This window comes from Diabrotica virgifera, chromosome 5 (assembly GCF_917563875.1).
Source record: "Diabrotica virgifera virgifera chromosome 5, PGI_DIABVI_V3a".
NCBI lineage: Eukaryota > Metazoa > Arthropoda > Insecta > Coleoptera > Chrysomelidae > Diabrotica > Diabrotica virgifera.
This window is the reverse complement of record NC_065447.1, coordinates 242,314,924-242,340,558: the sequence shown is the minus strand read 5'-3', so window position 1 is coordinate 242,340,558 and position 25,635 is coordinate 242,314,924. Positions and strand designations below refer to the sequence as shown.

At 33.5% G+C, this 25,635-nt stretch overlaps 1 protein-coding gene across 2 annotated transcripts in view; it reads left to right on the top strand.

The window, feature by feature from the left end:
- LOC114325122 (cadherin-23) overlaps window positions 1-25,635 on the top strand; it is a 232,050-nt gene that overhangs the window by 203,468 nt on the left and 2,947 nt on the right. For both annotated transcript variants that reach the window (XM_050650944.1, XM_050650945.1), the window contains exons 26-30: window positions 4,044-4,272; window positions 9,285-9,394; window positions 18,325-18,518; window positions 20,464-20,664; window positions 22,491-22,670. In XM_050650944.1, coding sequence (XP_050506901.1) covers window positions 4,044-4,272; window positions 9,285-9,394; window positions 18,325-18,518; window positions 20,464-20,664; window positions 22,491-22,670 — 914 coding nt within the window. The remainder of the gene's footprint in view (window positions 1-4,043; window positions 4,273-9,284; window positions 9,395-18,324; window positions 18,519-20,463; window positions 20,665-22,490; window positions 22,671-25,635) is intronic.

Below are 25,635 nucleotides of genomic sequence, written 5' to 3'. Positions count from 1 at the left end.
GTTGTACTCGTCGCCTAGAGGTTTATGTTATCATTCAAAATCAGTCAATAACCATTACTGGAGGTTTTGGGGGTCGCTGAGCACGAATTTCATGACGGTCCTGGTGTCCAGGGTGGAACTCGTCACCTGAAGTTTTATGTTATAATCATTCAAAATTCGTGCTCACCGACCACTAAAACCCCCCGAGTAATGGGTATTTACTGATTTTTGATGATTTAAACATAAAACTCCAGGCGACGAATTCCACCATATGCACCAGGTATCTCGGAGACCATCGCCATCATGAAATTCGTGCTCAGCGACCACCAAAACCCCCCGAGTAATGGTTATTGACTGATTTTGATTATAACATAAAACTATAGGCGACGAGTTTCACCCTACCCTATCACCAGGTACCTTGCAGACCATCGCCGAGATGAAATTCGTGATCAACTACCTCCAAAATCCCCGACCATAAAAATTGAGCTCATTTCCGTCAGTATTTCCCAAGTTCTAAATTTTTCATTTTCCATCTCTTTGAGATGCAATTTGAACGCATTTTTCTTATGAAATTTTCATCTCCCGAAGATCAACTTAGTTCACAAAATTTCCTTACACTCTCCTAAATCGAATGCATAAAGTTTCATGATGATTCATCTTACTGCACAAAATTCCTAAGTGTACTGCTTTGTTGCCTCGCCTGAGAGGTTCTCACAATCATTTATTTACATGGGACGACCGGCTTCGCTGTCTACAGTTTGCACAGCACCATCAGGTCTCCGGTTGAAGTAACCTGGGGGGAAATGGGGGCTAGTCTTAAACCTTACCTAGTATCACCAAGGGAGAGAGGGGTTTAAAAAATGCAATGGGTCAAAAAACAACACGTGATTAATGGACATCCATCATCATCATCATCATCATCATCATCATCATCATCATCATCATCATCATCATCATCATCATCATTATCATTAGAGAGCGGAATATATGCAACACAACATTACCAAAATATGCACATATATATGCGTTACTTTTACTACAAATATGCAGGTATTTTTTCTAAATTTGTCTAAATATGCAAATGCATATTAAAAATACTCAAAAATAAAACAATATATTAAGTCGTAAGATCTTCAGAAAAGTTGCCTTCAAAAATACGTACAACTTTCCTCAAACAATCGAAGCCCTCATTTTTTTCTATAAAACATTTTTAAATTTATTTCTAATTGTAATCCCTGTATTTCCGGGAATTTTTTGACAATGAGCAGAAAAAGTGTTAACAAGATTAACCGAATCACTTAATTGTAAATTCCTTTGTTCTAATGACTTTATTAGATCTGGTAAAAAACTAAACTTAACTTTTATGAACATAAGTTCTTTAGCAATTTGTACGTTACTTAAAGAATAAAGTACGTTACTTAAGCTGAAGAACAAAAGCGGAATTGTCTACAATTTGATGGATTTTTGTATTTTGATGCTTCTCTCTATGTCCGTCTTTATAGAAGTAAAAGCGAATTTGTCGAATAAAAACACTCTTTCCAGAAAAATTCCTCATTTAAAAAATGAAATGTGAAAATGAATGTAACTTACGATTTTGGAACAGGCCTTGCAAAATACTTTGTCTCCACTTAGCTTTAACTCGGGAAAACACTTTATCCAAGCACTTTTTTGAATGGTAGACATATTTAAATTTAATATATACCAATCACTTCAAAAACACTAAATATGATACAACGTTTACTTTAAACAAATGTTGGCCGGAAACTGACAAAATAATTATTAGACCCTTAAAAGCAGGTAGGTACCTACGACTTGCTACGCTAATAAAATAATATTTTTCTGGGAATGCCCATAATTGTTAAATTCAGGTAGTAATGGGAAAGTCCAGATGAGCGATAGATAGATAAATAACGAGCTCGTTCATATCGAAGTTATAAAATTCCAACTAAGAGGAAAATTTTAAACTTTTATATAATTTATTTTTAAAATAATAATATGCAAAATAAATCGTGTTTAGCTTAAATATGCAATGTTGTGTTTGTTGTCTGAAAATATGCAATATATGCATCTATATGCACTTTGCATATATTCTGCTCTCTAGTGATCAACTACCTCCAAAATCCCCGACCATAAAAATTGAGCCCATTTCCGTCAGTATTTCCCAAGTTCTAAATTTTTCATTTTCCATCTCTTCGAGATGCAATTTGAACGCATTTTTCTTATGAAATTTTCATCTCCCGAAGATCAACTTAGTTCACAAAATTTCCTTACACTCTCCTAAATCGAATGCGTAAAGTTTCATGATGATTCATCTTACTGCACAAAATTCCTAGGTGTACTGCTTTGTTGCCTCGCCTGAGAGGTTCTCACAATCATTTATTTACATGGGACGACCGGTTTCGCTGTCTACAGTTTGCACAGCACCATCAGGTCTCCGGTAGAAGTAACCTGGGGGGAAATGGGGGTTAGTCTTAAACCTTACCTAGTATCACCAAGGGAGAGAGGGGTTTAAAAAATGCAGTGGGTCAAAAAACAACACGTGATTAATGGACATCCATCATCATCATCATCATCATCATCATCATCATCATCATCAATGGCGCTACAACTCTTCGTGAGTCTTTGCCGCGTTTACTATTGCCTTCCATGTTTGTTGGTCCTGTGCCACTAATTCCCATTGTCGCACTCCCATTTTCTCTAGATCTTCTTTGACTGCATCTTTCCACCTTTTTCTAGGCCGCCCTACAGACCTTCTTCCATCTGGCCTTTCCCAGAACACATTATTTATAAGGCGATTGTCGTTACTGCGTATCACATGCCCTGCCCATCTGAGTCTATTAGCCTTTTATATCTGACTAGATTTTCTTTTCCGAATAGAGACTCTAGCTCGTTATTGTATCTGCGCCTCCATTCGTTTGTCACGCTGTCTCTGCGTGGGATATCATTCGAATGATTTTACGTTCCCACACCAGCAATTTATTTACTTCTCTTTTTGTTAGCGTCCATGTTCCGCTTCCATACGCGACTGCTGGTCGTATTATGGTCTTATATATCCGGATTTTTGCACCTCGTGAGAGAAGTTTTGACTTCATTAGATGTTTCATTGCAAAGAAAGATCTATTTCCTGCCACTATTCGCGTTTCAACTTCTCGCTCTACTTTGTTGTCATTAGTGATTGTTGCTCCTAGATATTTAAATTTTTTAACCACTTCGACGTTATAATCGTTTATAGTAATATTTTGCCTTATTCGCCGTCGTTCTTGTTTTGAGACGACCATGTATTTTGTTTTGTCTTCATTTATTTTTAGACCGATGTTTAATGCAGCTTCTTCAAAGCTCGAGAAAATATCCTTAATTTCTAATGTTGATTGTGCTACTGCGTCTACGTCATCGGCAAAGGCTAGTATGATTTTTGCTCCCCGAGCAGTTATATCTGGTTTGAGTTTTGGATAAATTTTTCGCATAATATATTCTAAGGCCAGGTTAAACAACAATGGGGACAACGGATCTCCCTCTCTCAGTCCAGAATTTAATGGACATCCCCTTAGTTTTTATGTTGTTAAAATAGTTATTTATGAAACAATTCGTGAAGTATGCTTTTTGCGAACGCACGCGATATCGCGTAAGTTCGCAAAAAGTAGGTACTTCACGCACAGTTTCATACAATATTTTATCTACGATAAACAAATAAAAAAACTGTAACTCTTCGTCACTGGAATTCATTTCTATTCTACAATTTTTAGAACTTTGACATTTAAAAATCCTAACTATTTTCACACCACAAAACTGTCAAAAATTTTGTTGTAAGTCATTGCTCATATTGTCGTCACCATGACAACGCAAAAGTTAAGGATATTTGATTATATGAAAGTGTGCCAAAAACCCATTTAAAAAGTGCCATTGAAAGTGTGCGAAAAAGTAAATCCCATTTAAAATACATTGTTACTTCACGCACACTTTAAACCCTTCACGCATTGCTATCTATAATGACAGTTTTCACAAACTAAAAACTTATACATAAGTAATATGACATAGAGTAGATAATATATATTTTTTACTTCCAGGCTCATGACGACGATTATATCGATCAACAACGCGGATTAACGTGTTCTATATCTAGTGAGATTAACCGAATTGGGGAAGGATTAGATAAAATAATAGGCGAACCATTTTATTTGAGCACTGAAAATGATGCCGCCAAAATATTTTTGGACTTTACAGTGCAGACTACAATGACCGGTCGATTTGAATTTAAAATCAAAGTAGAGGACAATAGAGATGACTACGGCAATGGTAAGAATTATCTGAATTATATTTCTAATTTTTTTCAATTATATATATAGTCGAGGAAATGAAGTGTTTTGGCTCGCAATTTTTTCGTCCAGCATGGATTTACTTGAAATTTTCACAGAAGGTAGGAAATAGTCCAAGGATCATTTTCTATATCATGCTGCTGTACGCTAAAACCTTGGGGGTAGTTGCCACCCTATCTTGTTGTGGTAATTTTTTATTACATTTTAACCATGTAAATCGATGAAAAAAGTAATTTTAAGAAAAAAATGTTTTTTACATTTTCTTCGTAAAACTAATATTTTTCGAGTTATTCGCGGTTGAAAGTAACAGTTTTTCGACGGAAAAATCGACATTTTTAGAGGATTTTTTGAAAATAACTCGAAAAATATGCATTTAATCAAAAAAACTGTAGATGTCAAAATTGTATCTTTTAATAACATAAACGAAACTGTTTTTCTATAATATTTTTACGACCAATATACACCGAGATACGGCATGTTAAAAGTTAGCTTTTTTCGTCAAATGCATAATTTGAAATAATCAAAGCCAAATAACGGGAAAACTTTGCATGTTTCCAGGAAAACTTACATGATGTTTTTGCAAGTATACAATAAGATCTTAAAAAAAATAATGAAAAGTTTGTAGTATAAAAATTGAGCAACTTATGATCAAAATAAAAGTCGGTACCTGTTTTTCTCTACAAAAAAAACAGTGAAAACAACCTCCGAACTACCCTTATAACTAAAAATTGGTCTTCGCCTTTCTGTAATTCCTTTTATATTTATATTATCAATATACCCAAGAAGTTTGACTTATTTAAAAGGCCTAATTTTAAAAAAATTGGGGTTTAAAGAAAAATTTATTTTTTGCAATTTTGCATTTTTTATGATTTTCTTCAAAATATCTCCGAAAATACTGAAGATACGATACGAAAAAATAATAAACTACTAAATTGTAGCTTTTTAATAGCTAAAATTTCCTTATGCGTAGATTTTCATTACAGTGAACAGTTGGCGAGATATAGCTGTTTAAAACATCTATTTACAAGCAAACATCCCCTTATTCGAGCCCTTTAAACCCACCTCAACTAAAAATTCAGGGATCTTACGAAATTTAATTTACACAGTCTTATTACTCTATAAAAATTCTACAAAACTGTTATTGAAAAAACTTTTGATCGCCAAAAATGAAGGAGCTATATTTATAAAACTAATTGTTTTTTTTTTCGAAAAATTCGAATAGTCCCCTTATAGATAGAGCATTTTCAATGTAGCTATATAATACCACAGAGCCGGTTCGTATACTGGATGACTAAAAAACTATTTTTATGTGTATTTTTATATATTTGTAAATTCGTATTTTTGTGTAAATAAATGTTTTTGTAATTATTTAATTCTACTTTTTTTTCTGTGTAGATCTATTAAATTGTCTAGTTATAAAAATTGCAATGTTATTGAGGGTGGTTTTTAAGGGTTGAAATATTATATTATATCCTAAAGCATAAAACAATTATTATTTAATCAGTCAAAACCAAATTTTACCTATATTAAAGTTTACAATGTTTTTATATAATTTTTGACAATAAGGGTAGTTTACACCCCTAAAAATAATCAACGCCCTTGAGCATGATATAGAATGTGAAGTACAGGGTAAGATGATCCTAACCCCAAATTTTTATGTAAATTGATGCCAGCCGAAATTATTCTTTTAGGATAAGTAAACTTTTCATATATAGCTCCAATAAGGGTGGTTTTGAGGGTTGAAATATTGTGATATTATATCTTAAAGCACAAAACAATCATTATGTAACTAATAAGAAGCAAATGTTGACAATATTAAAGTTTAAAATGTTATTTTATAGTTTTCCCCCTAAAAAAACCAAAAGCGTACAACGGCTCCATATAGAAAATGAACTAGAGAGTGAAATGAGCCTAATCCCAAATTTTTGTACAAATCGATGCTGGACGAAAAAATTGCGAGGTTTTGCCATTTTTCCAGCATCATTTTCTCGACTAATAATAATAATTGGTCGAATAGCTCAGACGATAGGATGTCTGACTTCCACGCAGATCAGTCTGACGCAGGTCAGATATGCTCGCTAAGAGCGGTTCCAGACCCGTCGGCTGGAGAAAGAGGAGGTGGGTTTAGTCGGTAGGCGGCTCGTGATACAGAGAGGGCGGGCCGAATTCGACACACCTGGGACACCTTCCCAGACGGTCTTAAGAAGATTCACACCTCGAAAAAAAAAAAAAAGACGATAGGATGTCTGACTTCCACGCAGAAGGCAGGAGATCGAATCCCAGTAGTAGCGAGAATATCTAGATATTTTTAAAAAGGTCTACAGGCTCCAGGCCGGCTCAGCCTGAATAAAATGAGTACCTTGGGTAAAACCAGGGGTAATAATGCGCGGTTGAAGCGTAGCACTGAACCTGTTACATGCTCACTTTGACCACGCCTCCATTCCATATAACAAAACCGGAAATACATAACATTTGAAAAGTCGGATTTTGAGAGGTAGGGTGAGGCTATTAGAGGTGAAATTTGCTTCATGCTACTGAACGACCCTCTTGCTTTTTCTATTCTTATACGTATATCCTTTGCTTGATTCCAGCTTGAATTAACTGTTGTTCCTAGTAGTCCATTCTTTCACGGTTTTTGCTCTAAATTTTAAAGAACCGCTTGGATTGACATGAAATTTGGCATGCGTATAGCTTACATGTCAAAGAAAAAAAGTGATATTGTGCCGATGTGTGCTTTTGCCCTGGGGGTGACTTTCACCCCCTCTTGGGGGTGAAAAAATATATGTCCAAAATAAGTCCGGAAATGGGTAAATTGACTAATTTTAAGGAGCTTTTGTTCTATAGAGCTTTTTTGCCAAGTCAACACTTTTCGAGTTATTTGCGAGTGAATATGTTCATTTTTCAACAAAATAACCACATTTTTAGACGGTTTTTCGCAAATAACTCAAAAAGTAAGTATTTTGTCGAAAAAAACGTTCTTAGCCAAAATATAGCTTATAAAAAAGTAAAAAAAATGGTGTACGCGTTAGGTCTCTGGATCTCGTAGAACCAGAGTTATAGCCAATGAAAAATAGATTCATATTCACCAAATTTCAAATAGAATATTTCGACGTGGAATATCCAAAAAATTAAGCACTTTTTGGGGAAAACTCATTATAACTTTCTTAAAGTGTTTTAAAAAATCTTTATTCCTGTTTTTAGAAAAAGTTTCTAGCATTAAATTTAAGAAAGTTACGCTCAAAATAAAGTTGGTCCCTTTTGTTTTTGCAAAAAAAATCGGGAAGACCAACCCCTAATTAGCAACTTAAATGAAATTAATCGTTACCGCTCCACAAATTATTTTACTTATATTGTGTTCATATGATCTGTAAGTTTCATCGATTCAAAGTGCTTATTTTAAAAAAAATTTGGTTTCAAAATAAACTTTTTAAAAATTTAAATTTTGAAAAATATGCTTTTTTTCAAAATAACTTAAAAATTGTTAGAGATACCAAAAATCTCGAAGAACAAAAAAAGTCAGATTTGCTTTTTTGAATATCATGTATTTTTTTGTTTTTCTGTTAGACAAAAATTGATTAAGATTTGGTGTTTCTAAATTTGCATACATTCTTGATCAATGACTCGTTCAACCCCTTTTAACTACAGCCCTTTCAATATTAAGGACTTTGAACCGATGAAACTTACAGATCATATAAAGAATATATACACGAGTCAAGAAACTTGTGAGGTCGTAACGATTAAGTTCATTTAAGATACTAATTAGGGGGTGATTTTCTCGATTTTTTTACCAAAACCAAAAGGGACTAACTTTATTTTTAGCGTAACTTGTTTAATTTTAATGCTAGAAATTTTTTTTATAAAACAAAAATGAAGACATTTTTAAACACTTTAAATAAGTTGTAATGAGTTTTCCTCGAAATGTGCTTCATTTTTGCTTATTTCACGTTAAAATATTCCATTTAGAATTTGACGAATATGAACCTATTTTTCATTAGATATAACTCTGCTTCTACTTGGTGTAGAGACGTAATGTGTACACCATTTTTTTTTAAATTTTTTACAGGCTATATTTTTTGTTAAAATGTTTTTTCGACAAAATACTTACTATTTGAGTTATTTGCGAAAAACCGTCTAAAAACGTGGTTATTTTGTTGAAAAAATGAACATATTCACTGCCAAATAACTCGAAAAGTATTGACTTAGTGAAAAAACTCTATAGAACAAAAGTTACTTAAAATTATCCAGTTTATCCCTTTCCTGACTTTGGACGACTATTTTTTCACCCCCAACAGGGGGTGAAAACCACCCCCAGGGCAAAAGCACATATCGGCACAATATCACTGTTTTTCTTTGACTTGTTAGCTATGTGTATGCCAATTTTCATGTCAATCCAAGCGGTTCTTTAAAATTTAGAGTTTTTGCAATATTTTACCGTTAAAGAACGGACTATAGGTAAGTGTACGAATCTACGTGTTCAATTCTTTCATTGTCTAATATCAGTTCTCTTGCTCGTTGTTGGTTTTTGCTTACTAGCATCCATTTGAGTTTTGTGATGTTCAGTTTGAGCCGATTTTTTGCACTTGTTGTTTGTATTTTACCTATCAGGCAACTCAGCCTTTTCATGCTACTGGCGAGAATCACAGTGTCATCAGCATACCTTATGTTATTAATTATTTCTTCATTTATATTTATGCCCTTTGTACTTTCAACTAAAGGCTGTCTTAAATACTTCTTCCGAGTATATGTTAAAGATAATAGGAGGCAAGTAGCAGCAACGTTCCCCTTTATTGATTTCAATAGGTAATTGTATTGGTCACTGTGGATCCTACTTTCATTTTGGCTGTTTGATCCAATAGAGACTTCTATTCTGTTCGAAAATCTCTGTAGTCGATTCCGATTATATAGTCCGATATATCTCTGATCAGTAGCTTTACATGATATTTGTGAAAAATCGAATTATTGTTTTTTACATTTACGAATACTGTATTTTAGGTCCATTTGAAAGTGAAGCTGATACAACAATATTTATTATTACTAAAGACAACACCGTTGATTTTCAATTTTACAACGATATTGAGGATGTTCAGGACAGAGAAACACCGGTATGTATTTAAAATTTTGTTAACCAACTATGTATATACAGTCGAACCCGCTTATTAGAATAAGTACCGGTTATAGGAATATTCCAGTATAAGCAATAAAAATTTGAGGTCCACAAAACGTTTCCATTTACTCCTTAATAAATTTATCCGCTTATAGGAATACGATTTAGTAAATTAGTACCGCTTAATAGAATCTTACTAAGGTAAAAGAAAAAGTTTTCATGTACAATTTCCTACATATTCAAATGATGTTCGTTTTAAAGGGTCTGTTAGGTAATAAATACTTTATTGCTTTATTATGGATACCAATTCTACTCTTCGCCAAACATTCACAGATCATAAAGTACTGTTTCATTTATGTAGAAATTTTTATTGCACACACACTTCTTTGCCCGTTAATATCATTCATCATCATCATTCTCTTTACCTTATCCCTATGCGGTGTCGGCTTCCCTAATTGCATTTTTTCGCACAATTCTATCTTGGGTCATATCAATGTTAATCCCCTTTACCAACATGTTCTGCGTTATCGTCTCCCCCAGGTCTTCTTTGGTCTTCCTCTCCTACTCCTTCCAGGAATCTGCACTTCAGCTATTCTTCGTATTGGGTGATTAACGTCTCGACGTTGAACATGACCAAACCATCTTAACCTATGCTCTCTCATTTTGGCATCAATTGGTGCCACATCTAGACTTCCCCTAATATACTCATTTCTAATTCTAACCTTCTTTGTCACTCCACTCATCCATCTAAGCATTCTCATTTCCGCCACATGCATTCGTTGTCCCTCTTTCTTTTTCACTGGCCAACATTCAGTTCCGTACATCATAGCCGGTCTTATGGCTGTTTTATAGAATTTTCACTTCAGCTTCATTGGAATTTTTCTGTCACACAACACACCACTCGCTTCTTTCCACTTCATCCTTCTTCTTCTTCTTATGGTGCCTATCCGTTACGGATGTTGGACACTAACATGGCTATTCTGACTTTGTTGACTGCTGCCTGAAAAGTCCGGTAGTGGTTAAGTTAAACCATTCTCGCAGGTTATGCAGCCAGGATATTCTTCTTCGTCCTGGACCTCTTTTCCCATGCACTTTACCTTGAAGTATGGTCCGAAGTAGGTCATATCGTTGTTCATTGGGCATTATATGGCCCAGGTATTCCAGTTTGCGACATTTTATGGTTACGACTAGTTCGCGCTTTTTACCCATTCTATGTAGAACTTCTTCGTTGGTAACTCTGTCTATCCAGGAAATCCTCAACATGCGTCTATAGCACTACATCTCAAATGCTTCGACTCTCTTCAGTGATGCTTCAGTTAAGGTCCATGACTCCACGCCATATAAAAGAACCCACTTCATCCATCCAGCCCTAATTCTACTTCATGCATCTCCATTTATTTCTCTATTACTCTGTAATACCGATCCCAGGTACTTAAAACTATTGCTTTTTACAATCAGTTCACCATCCAAAGATACCATTTCATTTGTAGTAACTCCATCTTTAACCCGGCACCTGCCACGTGGCTTTGCAAGGCGCCAACTGCCACGTGGGATGCTCACAGCACCCTTTAAAAATTTTCTGTGATATACTTGTTTAAAAAACCAAATAATATGTTGAGTAACACAAGAATATAAAAAAACATGTTTTAGTGACTTATTAGCCACTAATATGTTATAAAAGTTAAAAAATAAAATGAAAAAGGTGTCATAAGCAAATTAGCAAGTACCAAGCCATAATAAATGAAGTCAAGTAAAATATCTAAAAAAATTAAGATTTAGTGAGTATATATTTTATATTGATAATTTAAATCATTTATTTCAATAAAACATGTAAATTTGACCTGTTTATCAAAAATACAAAAAAAATTTAAAACTTAAAGTGCCAGATAATGACACCCCAATTCGATTTTAGAGCTATAAGTTCAGAATGACACTAAATAACCACTTCAAACACTAACACATCTATGCTATATAATATTATAGAAAGCTACTATGACACACAGCTCCGTTACCAAACTTGAAATACTAAATATTTGATAAAAATGTGTTATGGGGTGCTGGTAGCACCCCACGTTGCAGGTGCCGGGTTAATGAACATTCCAAATACTCTGTCTTGGTCCTATTAAGTTTTAAACCTTTTTCCTCCAGAGCTCGTGTCCACTGTTCCAGTTTTTGTTCTAAGTCTCTTTCACTATTTCCTACTAACACGACATCATCAGCATACATTAAGCACCATGGAAGGTTACCCTGTGGTTTCGCTGTTATCTGGTCCAAAACTAATGAAAATAAATACGGACTAAGCAGAGAGGATTGGTGAAATCCTACTTTCACATGAAATTTATCAGTGTCAGTGAAAGTTTTTTCACCAAGTTAATACTTTTCGAGTTATTTGCTAGTGAATATGTTAATTTTTCTACAAAATAACTACGTTTTCAAACGGTCTTTCGCAAATAACTCAAAAAGTAAGTATTTGGTGGAAAAAAAATTCTTATCAAAAATTTAGCAAGTAAAAAAGTGAAAAACTTTGTGTATATATTAGGTCACTGTATCTAGCAGAAGCAGAGTTATAGCTAATGAAAAATCGGTTCATATTCGTCAAATTCCAAATTGTATATTTTAACGTGCCATAACCAAAAAACGAAGCACTTTTTTGGGGAAAACTCATTTTGTCTTTTTTAAAGTATTTAAAAAATGCTTATTTTTGTTTTTTAAAAATATTTTTAACATCAAAAGTAAACAAGTTACGCTCAAAATAAAGTTTGTCCCTTTTTTTGGTAAGAAATCGGAAAATCACCCCCTAATTAGCATTTCAAATGAACTTAATTGTTATCACTTCACAAGTTTTTTACTCGCGTATGTATTGATCATACGATCTGTAAGTTTCATCGGTTTAAAGTCCTTATTTTTGAAAGAGCTGTAGTTAAAATGGGTTGAACGAGTCACTTATCACGAGTGTATGCAAATTTAGAAACACCGAATCTTGACCAATTTTTGTGTTACAGAAAAACAAAAAAATACAAAATATTCAGAAAAGTAAAGCCAACTTTTTTTATTGTTTAAGACTTTTGGTATCTCTAACAATTTTTAAGTTATTTTGAAAAAAAAGCATTTTTTTCAAAATTAAATTTTTGATATTTTACTTTAAAACCAATTTTTTTTCAAAAATAAGCACTTTGAATCAATGAAACTTATATATCATATAAACACAACATAAGTAAAGTAACTTGTGAAGCGGTAACGATTAATTTCATTTAAGTTGCTAATTGGGGGGTGATCTTCCTGATTTTTTTGTCAAAACAAAAGGGACCAACTTTATTTTGAGCGTAACTTGCTTACATTTGATGCTAGAATTTTTTTTTATAAAAACAGAAATAAATATTTTTTAAAAACTTTAAAAAAGCTGAAATGTATTTTCCCCAAGAATACTTCATTATTTGGATATTTCACATTGAATTATTATATTTGGAATTTTTCGAATATGAACCTATTTTTCATTAGCTATAACTCTGCTTTTGCTAGGTATATAGGGGAGTGCATTTAGATTTTCACTTCGGAAAAAATCAAACAAGATAAAACTTTTTGTAATTTCATTATGAAATGTTTAATAAACAACATATCAAAAAGTTCTACTCGAGAAGTGGGTGCTTCATTTTTTATTAAACAAATGAACAGCGAAGTTAGATGTTTTTTTAAATAACTCCGGAAATATAATTTAAAAAAAAAACTGACATGAACATTGAAAAACTCAGAAAATTTTACAAAAAAAACCTTATATAAAGATTTTTCTAAAATTAAATCTCTAGCTTCTGTAATTTTTTATTTATAACGCTAAAGTCACCCTTCTCACACACATCGGCGCACTGTAAACTAGCGTTGAAAGAAGTGCACGGTTAAGATTTGTTAATGTAATTCTTTAACTAATTGATCAAAAGAAATTTTACAAATTGGACATAAAAGAAGATGAAATAAGCTATCTTATGGTTGTAATAAAAAGAAATAAAATGTATGGACATAAGTACCGTGTGGGCGGAAATTGAGCCTTACATGAATTTTGTTTAAAAATGATTTAAAAATGTGTAACTAATACAATTTTACTTATAAAACTCTCAAATTTGCACAACTTACCTCTTAATCATTTTACTAAACGATGTTTCGTTCAAAAAAAATCTCAAAAATTTAATTCAAATAATACGATGTCTCAAAAAGTTTAATTTTTGAAAACTTCGTAGTTTTACAGAATTCCCACCACTTTAAGACGGTATTACTCAAGTTTGAATAAATATAATACAATTTTGTTGCTATTTTTTTAAAGCTTGGGATGAAATCTTTAAAAAACACTGAATTATTTTAGTTTAAAAATGAAATAAACAATTTCTTTTTGAGAAAACTAAGAAAGATAACAAAAATGTAATACAAAAACCGAAAATTACCAGCTGAAAAAATGTATATACAGAGTGATCAAAACTTTTTTCTGTAAAACTTACCTAAAATACATTTAATAATAAGCTTCAACAATAATAAATGTTCAATAAAAAAAATTTTTTTAGCTCTTATACAGTATGTCTGCGTAACTTGGAACCTATTGATAACTTTTTTAATATTAGTTTTACGAAAAAAAGTTATTCTTTATAAAATACTCTGTATCATATATAACATGAGATGCAACCATCAAATATCAAATTTTTTTAATTTTGTACGAGGTATGTCCAAAAATATGAATTTCGCTCAAGAGTAAAGTACCTTTATATTTCACAATATCGAAAAATTTTATAAAAAAAAGTTGTTTGTAATTAAAAACGATGTTCCAATATGTAATTATATCCTTCTAATCGAAAATTTGTTTTTTTTTAAATATTCTTTCTAATACATCTTAATTTTTAATATTATTGTGAAAATTATTTGTTTATCTTTTTTTTAAGAATGAAATTCCATATTTGTTTGATTGTATTCTACTTGTTTTTCATTTAAATATCCGCCATTTTGGATCCGCCATTTTCAATTTAAATTTTTAATCTTTAATTCAGATTCAACAAGACAATAAATGTTTTAGAAAAATGTTCTTTTTTATGTTCTTTTTAGAAAATCCGCATTTTGGATCCGCCATTTTATAGTTTATAATGTTAACATTTAAGTTAGGTTTATCAAAGCTCTCAAAAATAAATATATGTAGAAATAAATACATTTTGTAAAGAAATTATGATTTTACAACTATTTTTTAAGTTATACGCCATTTTGGATCTGCCATTTTATAATTTATAATCAAAATTTGATTCAGGTTCAGCAACCTCTCAAAAATATCCACATTTATGTAAACAAACACGTTTTATAAAAAAAATTCAGATTTTACAACTACTTTTTAAGGATTTTTAGAAAAAAATCCGCCATTTTGAATCCGCCATTTTGAATCCGTCATTTTGAATTTGCAAATTTTAATGTCAGATTCGGGTTCAGCATAATCAAAACTAAATTAAAAACATTTTTTATCAAAATAAAATGTTGAATTCACCCATATTCTTAACATTATTTATACAAAAAAATTGTTATTGTTTAAACAATTAATAAACAATTAGCGGCGAAATTTGTGAGTAGAACTTTTTACTTTAACATATTTATAAACTAACAAAAAAGTTTTAGAAAAATATAACCTTGTTTGATTTTTTCCGAAACATTGTATCTTTTCGTTCTAATTGCACTCCCCTCATAGGGACCTAATATATACACCATTTTTTTCACTTTTTGGTAGGCTATAGTTTTGCTAAGAATATTTTTTTCGACAAAATGCTTACGTTTTGAGTTATTTGCGAAAAACCGTCTAAAAACATGGTTATTTTATTGAAAAATGAACATATTCACTTGCAAATAACTCGAAAAGTATTGATTTGGTGAAAAAACTGTATGGAACAAAAGTTGCTTAAAATTAGTCAGTTTATCCATTTCGGAACTTATCTTGAACATATATATTTTCACCCCCGAGATGGGGTGACACTCACCCCCAGGGCAAAAGCACACATCGGCACCATATTACTTTTTTTCTATGACATGTTAGCTATGCGTATGCCAAATTTCATGTCAATCCAAGCGGTTCTTTAAAATTTACAGCAAAAACCGTGAAAGAAAGGACTATACGTATCCGTCTTTCAATTACTCTTTTTCATATTTTCATGGTGTGGCTAAGTAGTTTTATAGCCCTGTAGTTTGTACATTGTTGTATATCTCCCTTGTATTTGTAAACAGGTACCAGTATACTGCTTCTCCATTCGTCTGACATTTGTCCAACTTCCATAATTCTATTAAATAGGCCTGCTAGCTACCTTGTTCCTGTCTCTCCCAATGCTCTCCATACTTCCTCAGGAATATCATTTGGTCCTACCGCTTTTCCTTTCTTTATTTTTTTAAAGCGCTTGAGCCACTTCCTCGTTTGTTATTTTGGTTTGTTAATATATTTTTAGACATAGTTAGTTTAGAAGTCATAACCGCTTGTAATATTATAAGAAATTTTCTGGAGAACCAATATCATTTTTTGAATAATAATTTAGAACAACAAGTGACTATAATAAAGATAACAATCTTTTGCGAACTATCACGATGAACGACAGGTCGTGGATAAAATTACAGATCATCTTGTCGACTAATTCATCACTCTGTATTGATTTATATTTAGGTACATCTTAAAATACACTTAGAGGATAACAATTCGAATTTTAGTTCCTGACTCTTTGAGATAACTGTTCATAGATGGTACTGTTGCATCCATTGTAATTATTCTAATAATTACACCGAAAAGATGAAAAGATTTAGCCAAAATGCCGACAGCCAAAATCCCGACAGCCAAAATCCCGACGGCCAAAACACCGACACGCCAGAATCCCGACAAGCCAGAATCCCGACGGGCCAAAATCCCGACATGCAACAATCCTCGCATAAGTAAAAATTCCGACTTTTGTTTAATACTTTTAATATAAAATACTTTTGTTTAGTAACAAAAAATAAAAAACAGATGGCCATAAACAAAAAACAAGAAATAAATGTAATCCCTAATAACAAAACATTACAGGAATGTTCCTAGAAGGTACACACAGGACATTGAAAACATTCCTGGAATGTCCCTAAAAGCACATGAACGTCCCTGGAAAGTCCCAGGAAAGTGCTGTGTCAGCATTTTAAACATTCCTTGAATGTCTTGTTGGAACATTCCATGAATATCTACGAATGTTCTTAGGACATTCAAAGTATATTTTTTAGACATTTTCTGAAATATATCGTCAGTGATGTGACAATACCTCCTATATGTTTTTTCATGAGTTTTGCAGGAGACGAAAAACATTTTTTAAGGTCATCTCCTGTTTTCATACGTAAGTTTTGACTTGTTTTGTAGTAAATAGATAGTTAAATTTACTACAAAACAAGTCAAACAATATATGAAAACAGGAAGTGGTCCAAACTTTCCTCTCCTACAAAATTCATGAAAAAGCAGATAGGAGGTATTGTCACATCACCGACGATATACCAGAAGTATATGTGGCCGTATCAAATAATACATCCTTGATAAATATAAACATTTTTATTGCACAAAATCTTGTCATATATTTTTTTCCATAATCATCACTTCGATGACGATTCATTGTATTGAATTGTACATTACAATTACAATCTGGTCATAACTCTGACCAATGAGCAATTTTAATTTAACCTAAATTACTACTATTCCTTAAAATGAAGAGCTTACCCCATAGCATCTCTTATCTAATCTAACGGGCACACAAGCACTATGCTCTGCTTTTCTAACCGCACTAGTCTAACATAAACAGGCACACAAGCATTATGCTCTGCTTTTCACTATCACTTATCACTCAAACTAGTTCAAAAGGCTTTGTCCTCTGCAATCTTCTAGTTTGCCCAGTAGTATCGAGGAGCTGGATTTCCTCAATATTCTTGTAGGTACTTACGAAGATGTTGCTTGTGACTTGCAACTTTGATCCAACTTTAAAAACAAATCCAGCTGTAAAATATTTATGTGCCTGAAGGCTTTTGTATGCTTTCATCTGCTGTCTGCTGCTTAGAGTAGTAACTGCAAGACTCCACCAGATATGTATAAATATCTATAATAGTAATTTGGTGGAATGAACTTTATGGTAAAATCCAATTCTGACTGAATTGTATATGGATCTAAATCTCCAATTATTTTCAGCTTCAATAAATATCTAAAATAATAAAAGAAATAATGTTATTGCTTGCAAAATTCATCAATATTGATAAATATCAGAGAAAAATAAACAGTAAATAAAAATTGTTTCCCCTACCTTTCTCCAAACATCTATATTTTGCAATAATTTCCTTAAATAATCACTTTGCAGTGTGGTAAAGTTTATAAAGTTCACAAAATACAGCAAACAAAATCCAAATGAATCCAAAATAGACAAAATACGAGGATAAACAATGAAATGAAATGATATTACAAACATAACCTCTGTAACCTGTAACCTATGCCAACCAGAATCAGAAGTCACGTGGTTTGGATTGCCTAAATACATAATATACACGCGCCGCAAATTTGACCATGAATGCAAGTTAAATAGTAAATGGCCTCTATTAAAATATAGAACATTGGTAGTATGTTCATAGAATGTCTTGTGGTAACATTCCACGAATAACTTAATCAGATATTCACCGAATGTTCCTTGAATGTCCAGGACATTCAAACATTAATAGAACTTTGATAGTACATTCCTGGAATGTTTTGTGTTGTTAGGGATTATATTTAAAAAAAAAATTTCAAACCTGTCGGGATTCTGGCCTGTCGGGATTTTGGCCTGTCGGGATTCTGGCGTGTCGGGATTTTGGCCGTCGAGATTGTGGCTGTCGGGATTTTGGATGTCGGGATTTTGGAGTAGACCCATAATACATTTATATAAAAACTACTTTTTCCAGATGTTAAAAATAATATCCGATATAGTGGGATATGATGCATATCGTCAAAATATAGATACAGTAACAAATAGCGGTCTCGTTAGGACCAGAGCAAGGCTTTATTTCATTGACAGTAAAAGCAGCCGTCGGTTGCAACGCACTAAAAGTCCCGCAGACAGTGGATTCGAACTGGTTAATAGTGAAACAATATTAAAGTTAGTAACTTATTCCTTATTTTTTAAAACGTTTTTATATATACTTCACTTGTTCTTTGTCTGTTTCTTTGTCACTGTATCACAGCATAGAAAACGCAACAGCAGTGAAACACTAGAAGGCGAGAAAAGTTCGCGCACTATTACTGCGCAGATCGTCGGCCATTTTTCGCGTAGTACCAGACAGTGTAGAAAATCGACAGTGTTGCCGATTTGTACATAATTATCAGGTTTACTTAACTTTTATGACATTCTTATAATAAACATTTTTTAACATAATTTTATAAGTATGCCTGTGGGAATTATGTCAATAATTGGGACATAATACAAAATATTGACGATGAATAGCGATTGTATTGTTAATCTTTTGCAGAAATTCCAGAAAATATTTAAAAAGAATCTCTTAGGGGTAGTAAAGTTAGTGCAATAACTGATACTGCAGTCATGCAGAAATAAAAAAATCACGTTTTCTTAGATATCGTTGTCTGTCGACGTTTAAATGCGATCTGTAAGCAAATATTAAATTAGTGTTAGCAAAAGTGAAGGAGTAAAAGAATGTTACTCCTTTCAAACAGACAAAAAATGTTAAATTATTTTAATCACATAAACTCTTCATTTTCACAAGATGAGGATGAGGAAATTTTATTTGAAAGCATTCCAGATGTAGTTTTATTATAGTAGGTATAATATATTACATATAATTTTGTTACAAGTATTTTTGAATTAACAAGTTGAATAAAATAACTTTTTTCTTAATGTATTTTTATTACCCTTAAAAACTTTTTTTTTCTCTGATTCTGGTGTTGGTTTAGAACTAGAACCTTTAGCCACGTAATTGTATAACTTATCACTAACTCAGGTGTAATGTGTAGTGTGTGTGTTGAGTAAGTGTCTTATTACTTTGCAAAGAGACGCTAATTGTATCCGAACGTCTGCGGTCCCTCCGGTGAGTATCCTTAGAAACTACCAAGATCAAAAATTTTAACATAATTTTTGGTAAAATCTGATCATTTTAGCAGTGGCTTAATACAATTTCATATAGTGACATCGGCAACACCGATGAACGAACACATCACATCACCACTGAGATGTACTATGCGAAAAAATGGCGACTCTGTACTTTTCAACTTCAAAGGCGGCATCGGGGAGTGTCCTTGCTGGTTTCGTCTATTATGCTGTGACTCATAGGCGTAACCAGGATGATCCTAAGGGGGGGGTTACAACTACCTAAAAGGGGGGGGGGTTACAACTACTGGAAGGTCTCTGAGGGCTATGGTGTTAAGCGTATAGAGCTCAAAGTACATCCCAATGGGGGGGGTTACAACCCCCAAAACCCCCCCTGGTTACGCCTATGCTGTGACTGTATCCGGGAAATCTTGTAATCGATTCTAAACATAATTTTCGACTAGTAAACATCTGAAATTTTCAGAATAGCTCAGAACTCGATGACAATATAATATTCAACAGCTTTTACATGGATGCATTTAGTTTTATTTTGAATTTTAAGCCAATTTAAATGCAAATAATGCAATGGCATTTAGATCCCGTTGTAAAGTAGGTACGTTAGTCAACAGCAGATATAGCTCACAGCTCAGTGCTACTAGATCTTGCGACTGCTGATCGAGATTCCCCCGGTTCAAACCCAAGTGATCAATATTTTTTGTGTTTTTTTTAGTTTACTTGAATTATGTAGCAAGTTATTATAATAAAAATTCATATTTTATTAAGTTAATATATTATTAGATATATCAATGTATATATCACAATAATTATTCTTTCGAAAGATGTTTCATGGTTTTTTTACTATTTTAAACATTTTCTTTCATTTAAATGTTTAAAATCGATTACGAAATTCTTTTGTGACATAGGAACTGAAACAACAAAAATTGAAAAATATTTGTTACTGATTACGAAATTTTGTTAATCTTTTGGCTTAATATATTTTCAGCATAGTGACCAATGTGAACACCTTCCAAAATCTGGCCAGCACCTTGAGAAGTGAACAAAAACTGAACCTCGACAGCTTTGAAACGAATTCCAAATCCGGCAACAGCGAAGCAGCACTAAGAGCTTGGTTGATCGGAGTGTCCGTGGTCTTGGGGATCTTGGTCTTGCTTTTACTAATCACTTTAATACTAAAAACCAGACAGTAAGTAACTTAGTATTTTACGCTTCTTCTTTTATTTTTTGCCTACACCCTTGTTTGTTTGTGGCTGCTCTTCTCCACAGACGGATTCCTAAAATGGCTTATGCGTCGCTTTTTACTGTGTCTTCCCCAGCGATTTCTTGGCTTTCCAACCGGTCTCTCTCCCTGCATTCTAGCGTTCAGTGCTCTTTTTGGTAGCCTATCCTCTCTCATTCTTATCACATGTCCGACCCATTGCAGTCTTTGTAATCTAATGAAGTCTGACATGGTTTAACTGTAGTTCATTACAACTATTCAAAGCAGCAGCCAACAAAGTGACCATAGCCATTATGATATTCAACCTCCGATATGAGATGGAACTTTAAGAATAAGAAAAAGTATGGCAGGGTTTTTTCCTTATAAAGTTGATAAAGCTCGTTGCTGTATCGACTTCTGAAGATTGCGTTTTCCTCACAGGTCCTAGTATTCTCCTCAGTACTTTCTTTTCGAATGTGTCGGATTTGTTTTTGGATATTTCTTTCAGGACCCATGCTTCACTGCCATATAGCATGCTACTGGTCGAATTTAGGTTTTATAGATTCTCATCTTTGTATTTCGGTGGACACTTTTAGACCGAAATATATGGAAGAGGGCAAAATAAGCTCTATTTGCCTGCATTATTCTCTTCCGTATTTCTCCATCTTCTGATCCGTCGACATTATATTTCTACTCCCAGATATGTAAACTTTCTAACCGTTTCAATGCCGTTAATGTAGTTATCTCCAATTTTTACGATATCAGTTTGATTCCTATATTTTTTAACATCTGCATTAATTTTACATGCTGTACTTAACTGAATACCTTTTCGATGTCCATGAAGCATGTAAATATGTAAATCTTTTAAATTTTCCCCGGTCTTTTTTTTTAGATATGCGTTACCCGTTTTCTTTGCGTATTTGATCGTTTCTCAAGCTGATTTATGTAATTTATATCCTTTTTAGCTTTTCTAACCTTATAACCCTTCTCCTGTAATCGGACTTGTAACTGACACTTAGTTACTGAACTACCCAATCCACCCAATACATACCAGAGTCATATTTTATCTGAATATACTGCTTTTCATCTTCTGTAAGTCCAATCTCCCATCGGAGGTTGGATATCATAATGGCTATGGTCACTTTGTTGGCTGTTGCTCTGAATAGTAGTAATCTCAGCCATCAGAATCTAAGATTCCTCAGCCAGGAGATGCGTCTTCTTCCTATGCTTCTTCTTCCTTGGAGCCTTCCTTGCATAATACTTCTCAGCAACTCATATTTTTCTCCGCTGGTTATGTGACCCAAATATTCCAGTTTTCTTGTTTTTATACTGTTCATAATTTCTAACTCCTTATTTAAACGTCATAGCACTTCAACATTGGTAATCCTTTGAACCACTGAATTTTCAATATTCTTCTGTAACACCACATTTCGAACGCTACTATTTTTCTTATGTGTGTTGTCTCTTCAAGTCCAAACTTCCATTCCGTATAGTAATATAGAAAATATGTACGATCTTAGAGCTCTCAACTTGAGAGGCAACTGAATGTGTTTGTTTGTAAGCATTGTCTTCATTTTTATAAATGCTTGCCTTGCAGTTTCAATTCGGACTTTAATTTCTTTGCTTTGGTCATTTTTATCATTAACCCAGGTTCCCAGATATTTGTATGTCTCTACTTTTTCTATTTGGGTTTGCTCTATTATTAACCTTTCATTTCCATGTTCTGTTTTTGAGACAATCATAAATTTAGTTTTTTTCTTGTTTAGATATACAGTTTTTAAAAACCAAAAATAAACAAAAATAAAAAATTTCAGGTTAAGTAACAGAATTAAAAAACTAACTACCCCCCAATTTGGTTCTCAAGAGTCTGGACTTAACAGGATGGGCATAAATGCACCCACCACCAACAAGCATGCCATCGAAGGAACAAATCCAGTATACAATAATAACGAAATCAAGAAGCCAAAAAATATGAACGATTTTGATACTCACAGGTAAGTTTCTTTGCTAATTTTGCTAATCAGCTCTTTCTTAAACTTTTTTTAAGAGCGCAGGCATAAAATTTCGGGCCAATGCTTTTTAAACGCTTTAATTTTTTTCGAATTTAGAAAACTAATAAGTATTTTTGAATAATTTAAACGCAGAATGAAAGATTATTACAGAGGGCCGAAAGTTCCTGAAAACTTCTATAATGTTTATTTTAATGAGTTACAGGGGTGAAAAAGAAGTGAAAAGGACCCCGCACAAACCTTATGGAAAATAGGTCCCAGTGGATTTCGTTCATACTTTGGAAAAATACACTTTGAAGAATCCTGATAAAAAGTTCTCATGGGCACAACTCAATCGTATGAAGGATTTTCAAGATATAGAGGTCCAAACTCGGAAAATTATAAGATTTACGGGGTATTCCAATTCCATGAGTTACTGGTTATTTGGCAACATGTTGAAGTTTGGATCAAGGAAAAGTACTAGTAGTCTAGGATTTTTTCCTGGCTATCCAATGACGACCTTTACTTTGACCTTGACCTTCAACGGACGTCATCTTCTAGAGTTTGGATGGTTTTCGGCATTTAATTGATGCAAATGAATTACTGGAGGGTTTTTTGAGGTCGCTAAACATGAATATGCCACCAGAACCGACAGCCGGAGCACCTGGTTTCCAAGGTCAATGAAAGGGGCTACTGGAGTTTCAAGAGTCTTTGGTACTACATTGATGCAAACGGATTACTCATAGGTTTTTGGAGTTGCTGAAAACGAATACCCCATCAGAACAGACATCGGAGTACCTGGTGCCAAAGGCACGACATGCTTTGGAGATTCGAGAGGTTTCAGTACTAAATTAATGTAAACTGACTACTCACAGGTTTTTGGGGCTGCTGAACGTGAATTCGATATCATATCCTATCCACGGAGCACCTGGTGCCCAAGGCAGTTCTTCTTCTGGAGTTTCGACAGGTTTCGGTATTAAATTGATCAGATGGGTATTACTCATTAGTTTTTGGGGCTGCTAAACACAAATACGCCATCAGAACAGACACCAAGGTACCTGGTGCGCAAGGCACGTCATCTTCTGGGGTTTCGAGAGTTTTCGGTACTATATTGATACAAGCGGATTACTCTTGTGTTTTTGGGGTTGCTGAACACGAATATGACTTAGACAAAAGACTCTGGAGTATCTAGTGGCCACGATGAATACCACTATCAAAATAGAATGTAGTAAATCGATATTAAAATAAATGAAGGAAAAACATTGTCAGATATAAATTCAGTTTATATTTTTTATAAATAATTAAAACAATTGAGTACTTAAGTTACTCACTTAGCGAGTACACACACCAAAGAATAGTCCAAAAGAGCAACCTCAAAAACCTAAGAGTAATCCATTTGATTCCTCCGAAACTCCAGAAGATAACCTGTCTTAGGCACCAGGTGCTCCTGTGTCTGTGCTGATCACGTATTCGTGTTCAGCCACCCCAAAAACCTATGACTAATCCGTTTGTATTAATGTAGTACCAAAGACCCTCGAAACTCCAGGAGCCCCTTTCACTGACCTTGGAAATCAGGTGCTCCGGGAGTGGGTTCTGGTGGCATATTCGTCTATAGCGACCTCAAAAAACCCTCCAGTAATTCATTTGCATCAATTAAATGCCGAAAACCATCGAAACTCTAGAAGATGACGTCCCTTGCAGAGGCCCTGTCCACCACGTTATCCGGAGGGCAATTCTGATGGCATATTCGTGCTTGCTCCCAAAAACCCATGAGTAATCTGTTTATATCAATTGAATGCCGAAAACCCCCAAAACTCTAGAAGATGACGTCCGTTGAAGGTCAAGCTCAAAGTAAAGGTCGCCATTGGATAGCCAGGAAAAATCCTAGACTACTAGTACCTACTTTTCCTTGATCCAAACTTCTACATGTTGCCAAATAACCAGTAACTCATGGAATTGGAATACCCCGTAAATCTTATAATTTTCCGAGTTTGGGTCTCTATATCTTGAAAATCCTTCATTCGATTGAGTTGTGCCCATGAGAACTTTTTATCAGGATGCTTCAAAGAGTATTTTCCCAAAGTATGAACGAAATCCACTGGAACCTATTTTCCATAAGGTTTGTGCGGGGTCCTTTAGTGTGATTTTTAAATTTAAATATTTCATTCAAAAGATACTTCTTGTTTATTCTAAGGGACTTTTGGCCCTCGGTAATAATGTAATCTTTCATTCTGCGTTTAAATCTCTGGCAACATAACTAGATACATATACAGATAAATGACTAGACAACATTTGGCCAGTTAGGTTTGATTTAAACACCAATCTAGTTATTCCTTCTTAACCCTTAATACTTTTTTGTCTACAGAGTATAACACAATATAACAAATAATAAAAAAGTACGAACAAACAAAGGGAAAAACAAGAATAAAACTTGTTGGTCGCTATGCAGATGACGCAATACATACTAATCTCTCAAAGAGAAGATGATTTACCACGAAGCTGCACCAATTTAATATAACTGCCAGAGAACTTAGCATAATTTCTCCAAAAAGGACCAAATGCATGGTTATGACAGCAACTTTCCTAAGACGTAAATTGGAGCTGAAGGGTCGGATAATAGAATAAATGATGAAGTTAAAAAAACGAATAAAATCCTTTATAAAAGGTATATATTTGTTAAAATCCGTAAAAAGGGCGACATCACGGAACTAGTTTTCGATCGGATGACCGATCATCATCAGTGCTTACCTAAAATGCGTATAACCTGATACGATAATGCAAAGTTTTTAAAACTTTGACTACGGTTTTTAAAAAGTTATAGGTTATACTCACCTGATTCTAACATGCTAACCACCAAAATACAAAAATATATGGGTAAATACCTACCCTTTAAAATTGATCCGTCATGGAAACATAGATAAAACATGCGAACTTAATCAGTGATGTTTAACCTTTAACTACCCGCGCATCA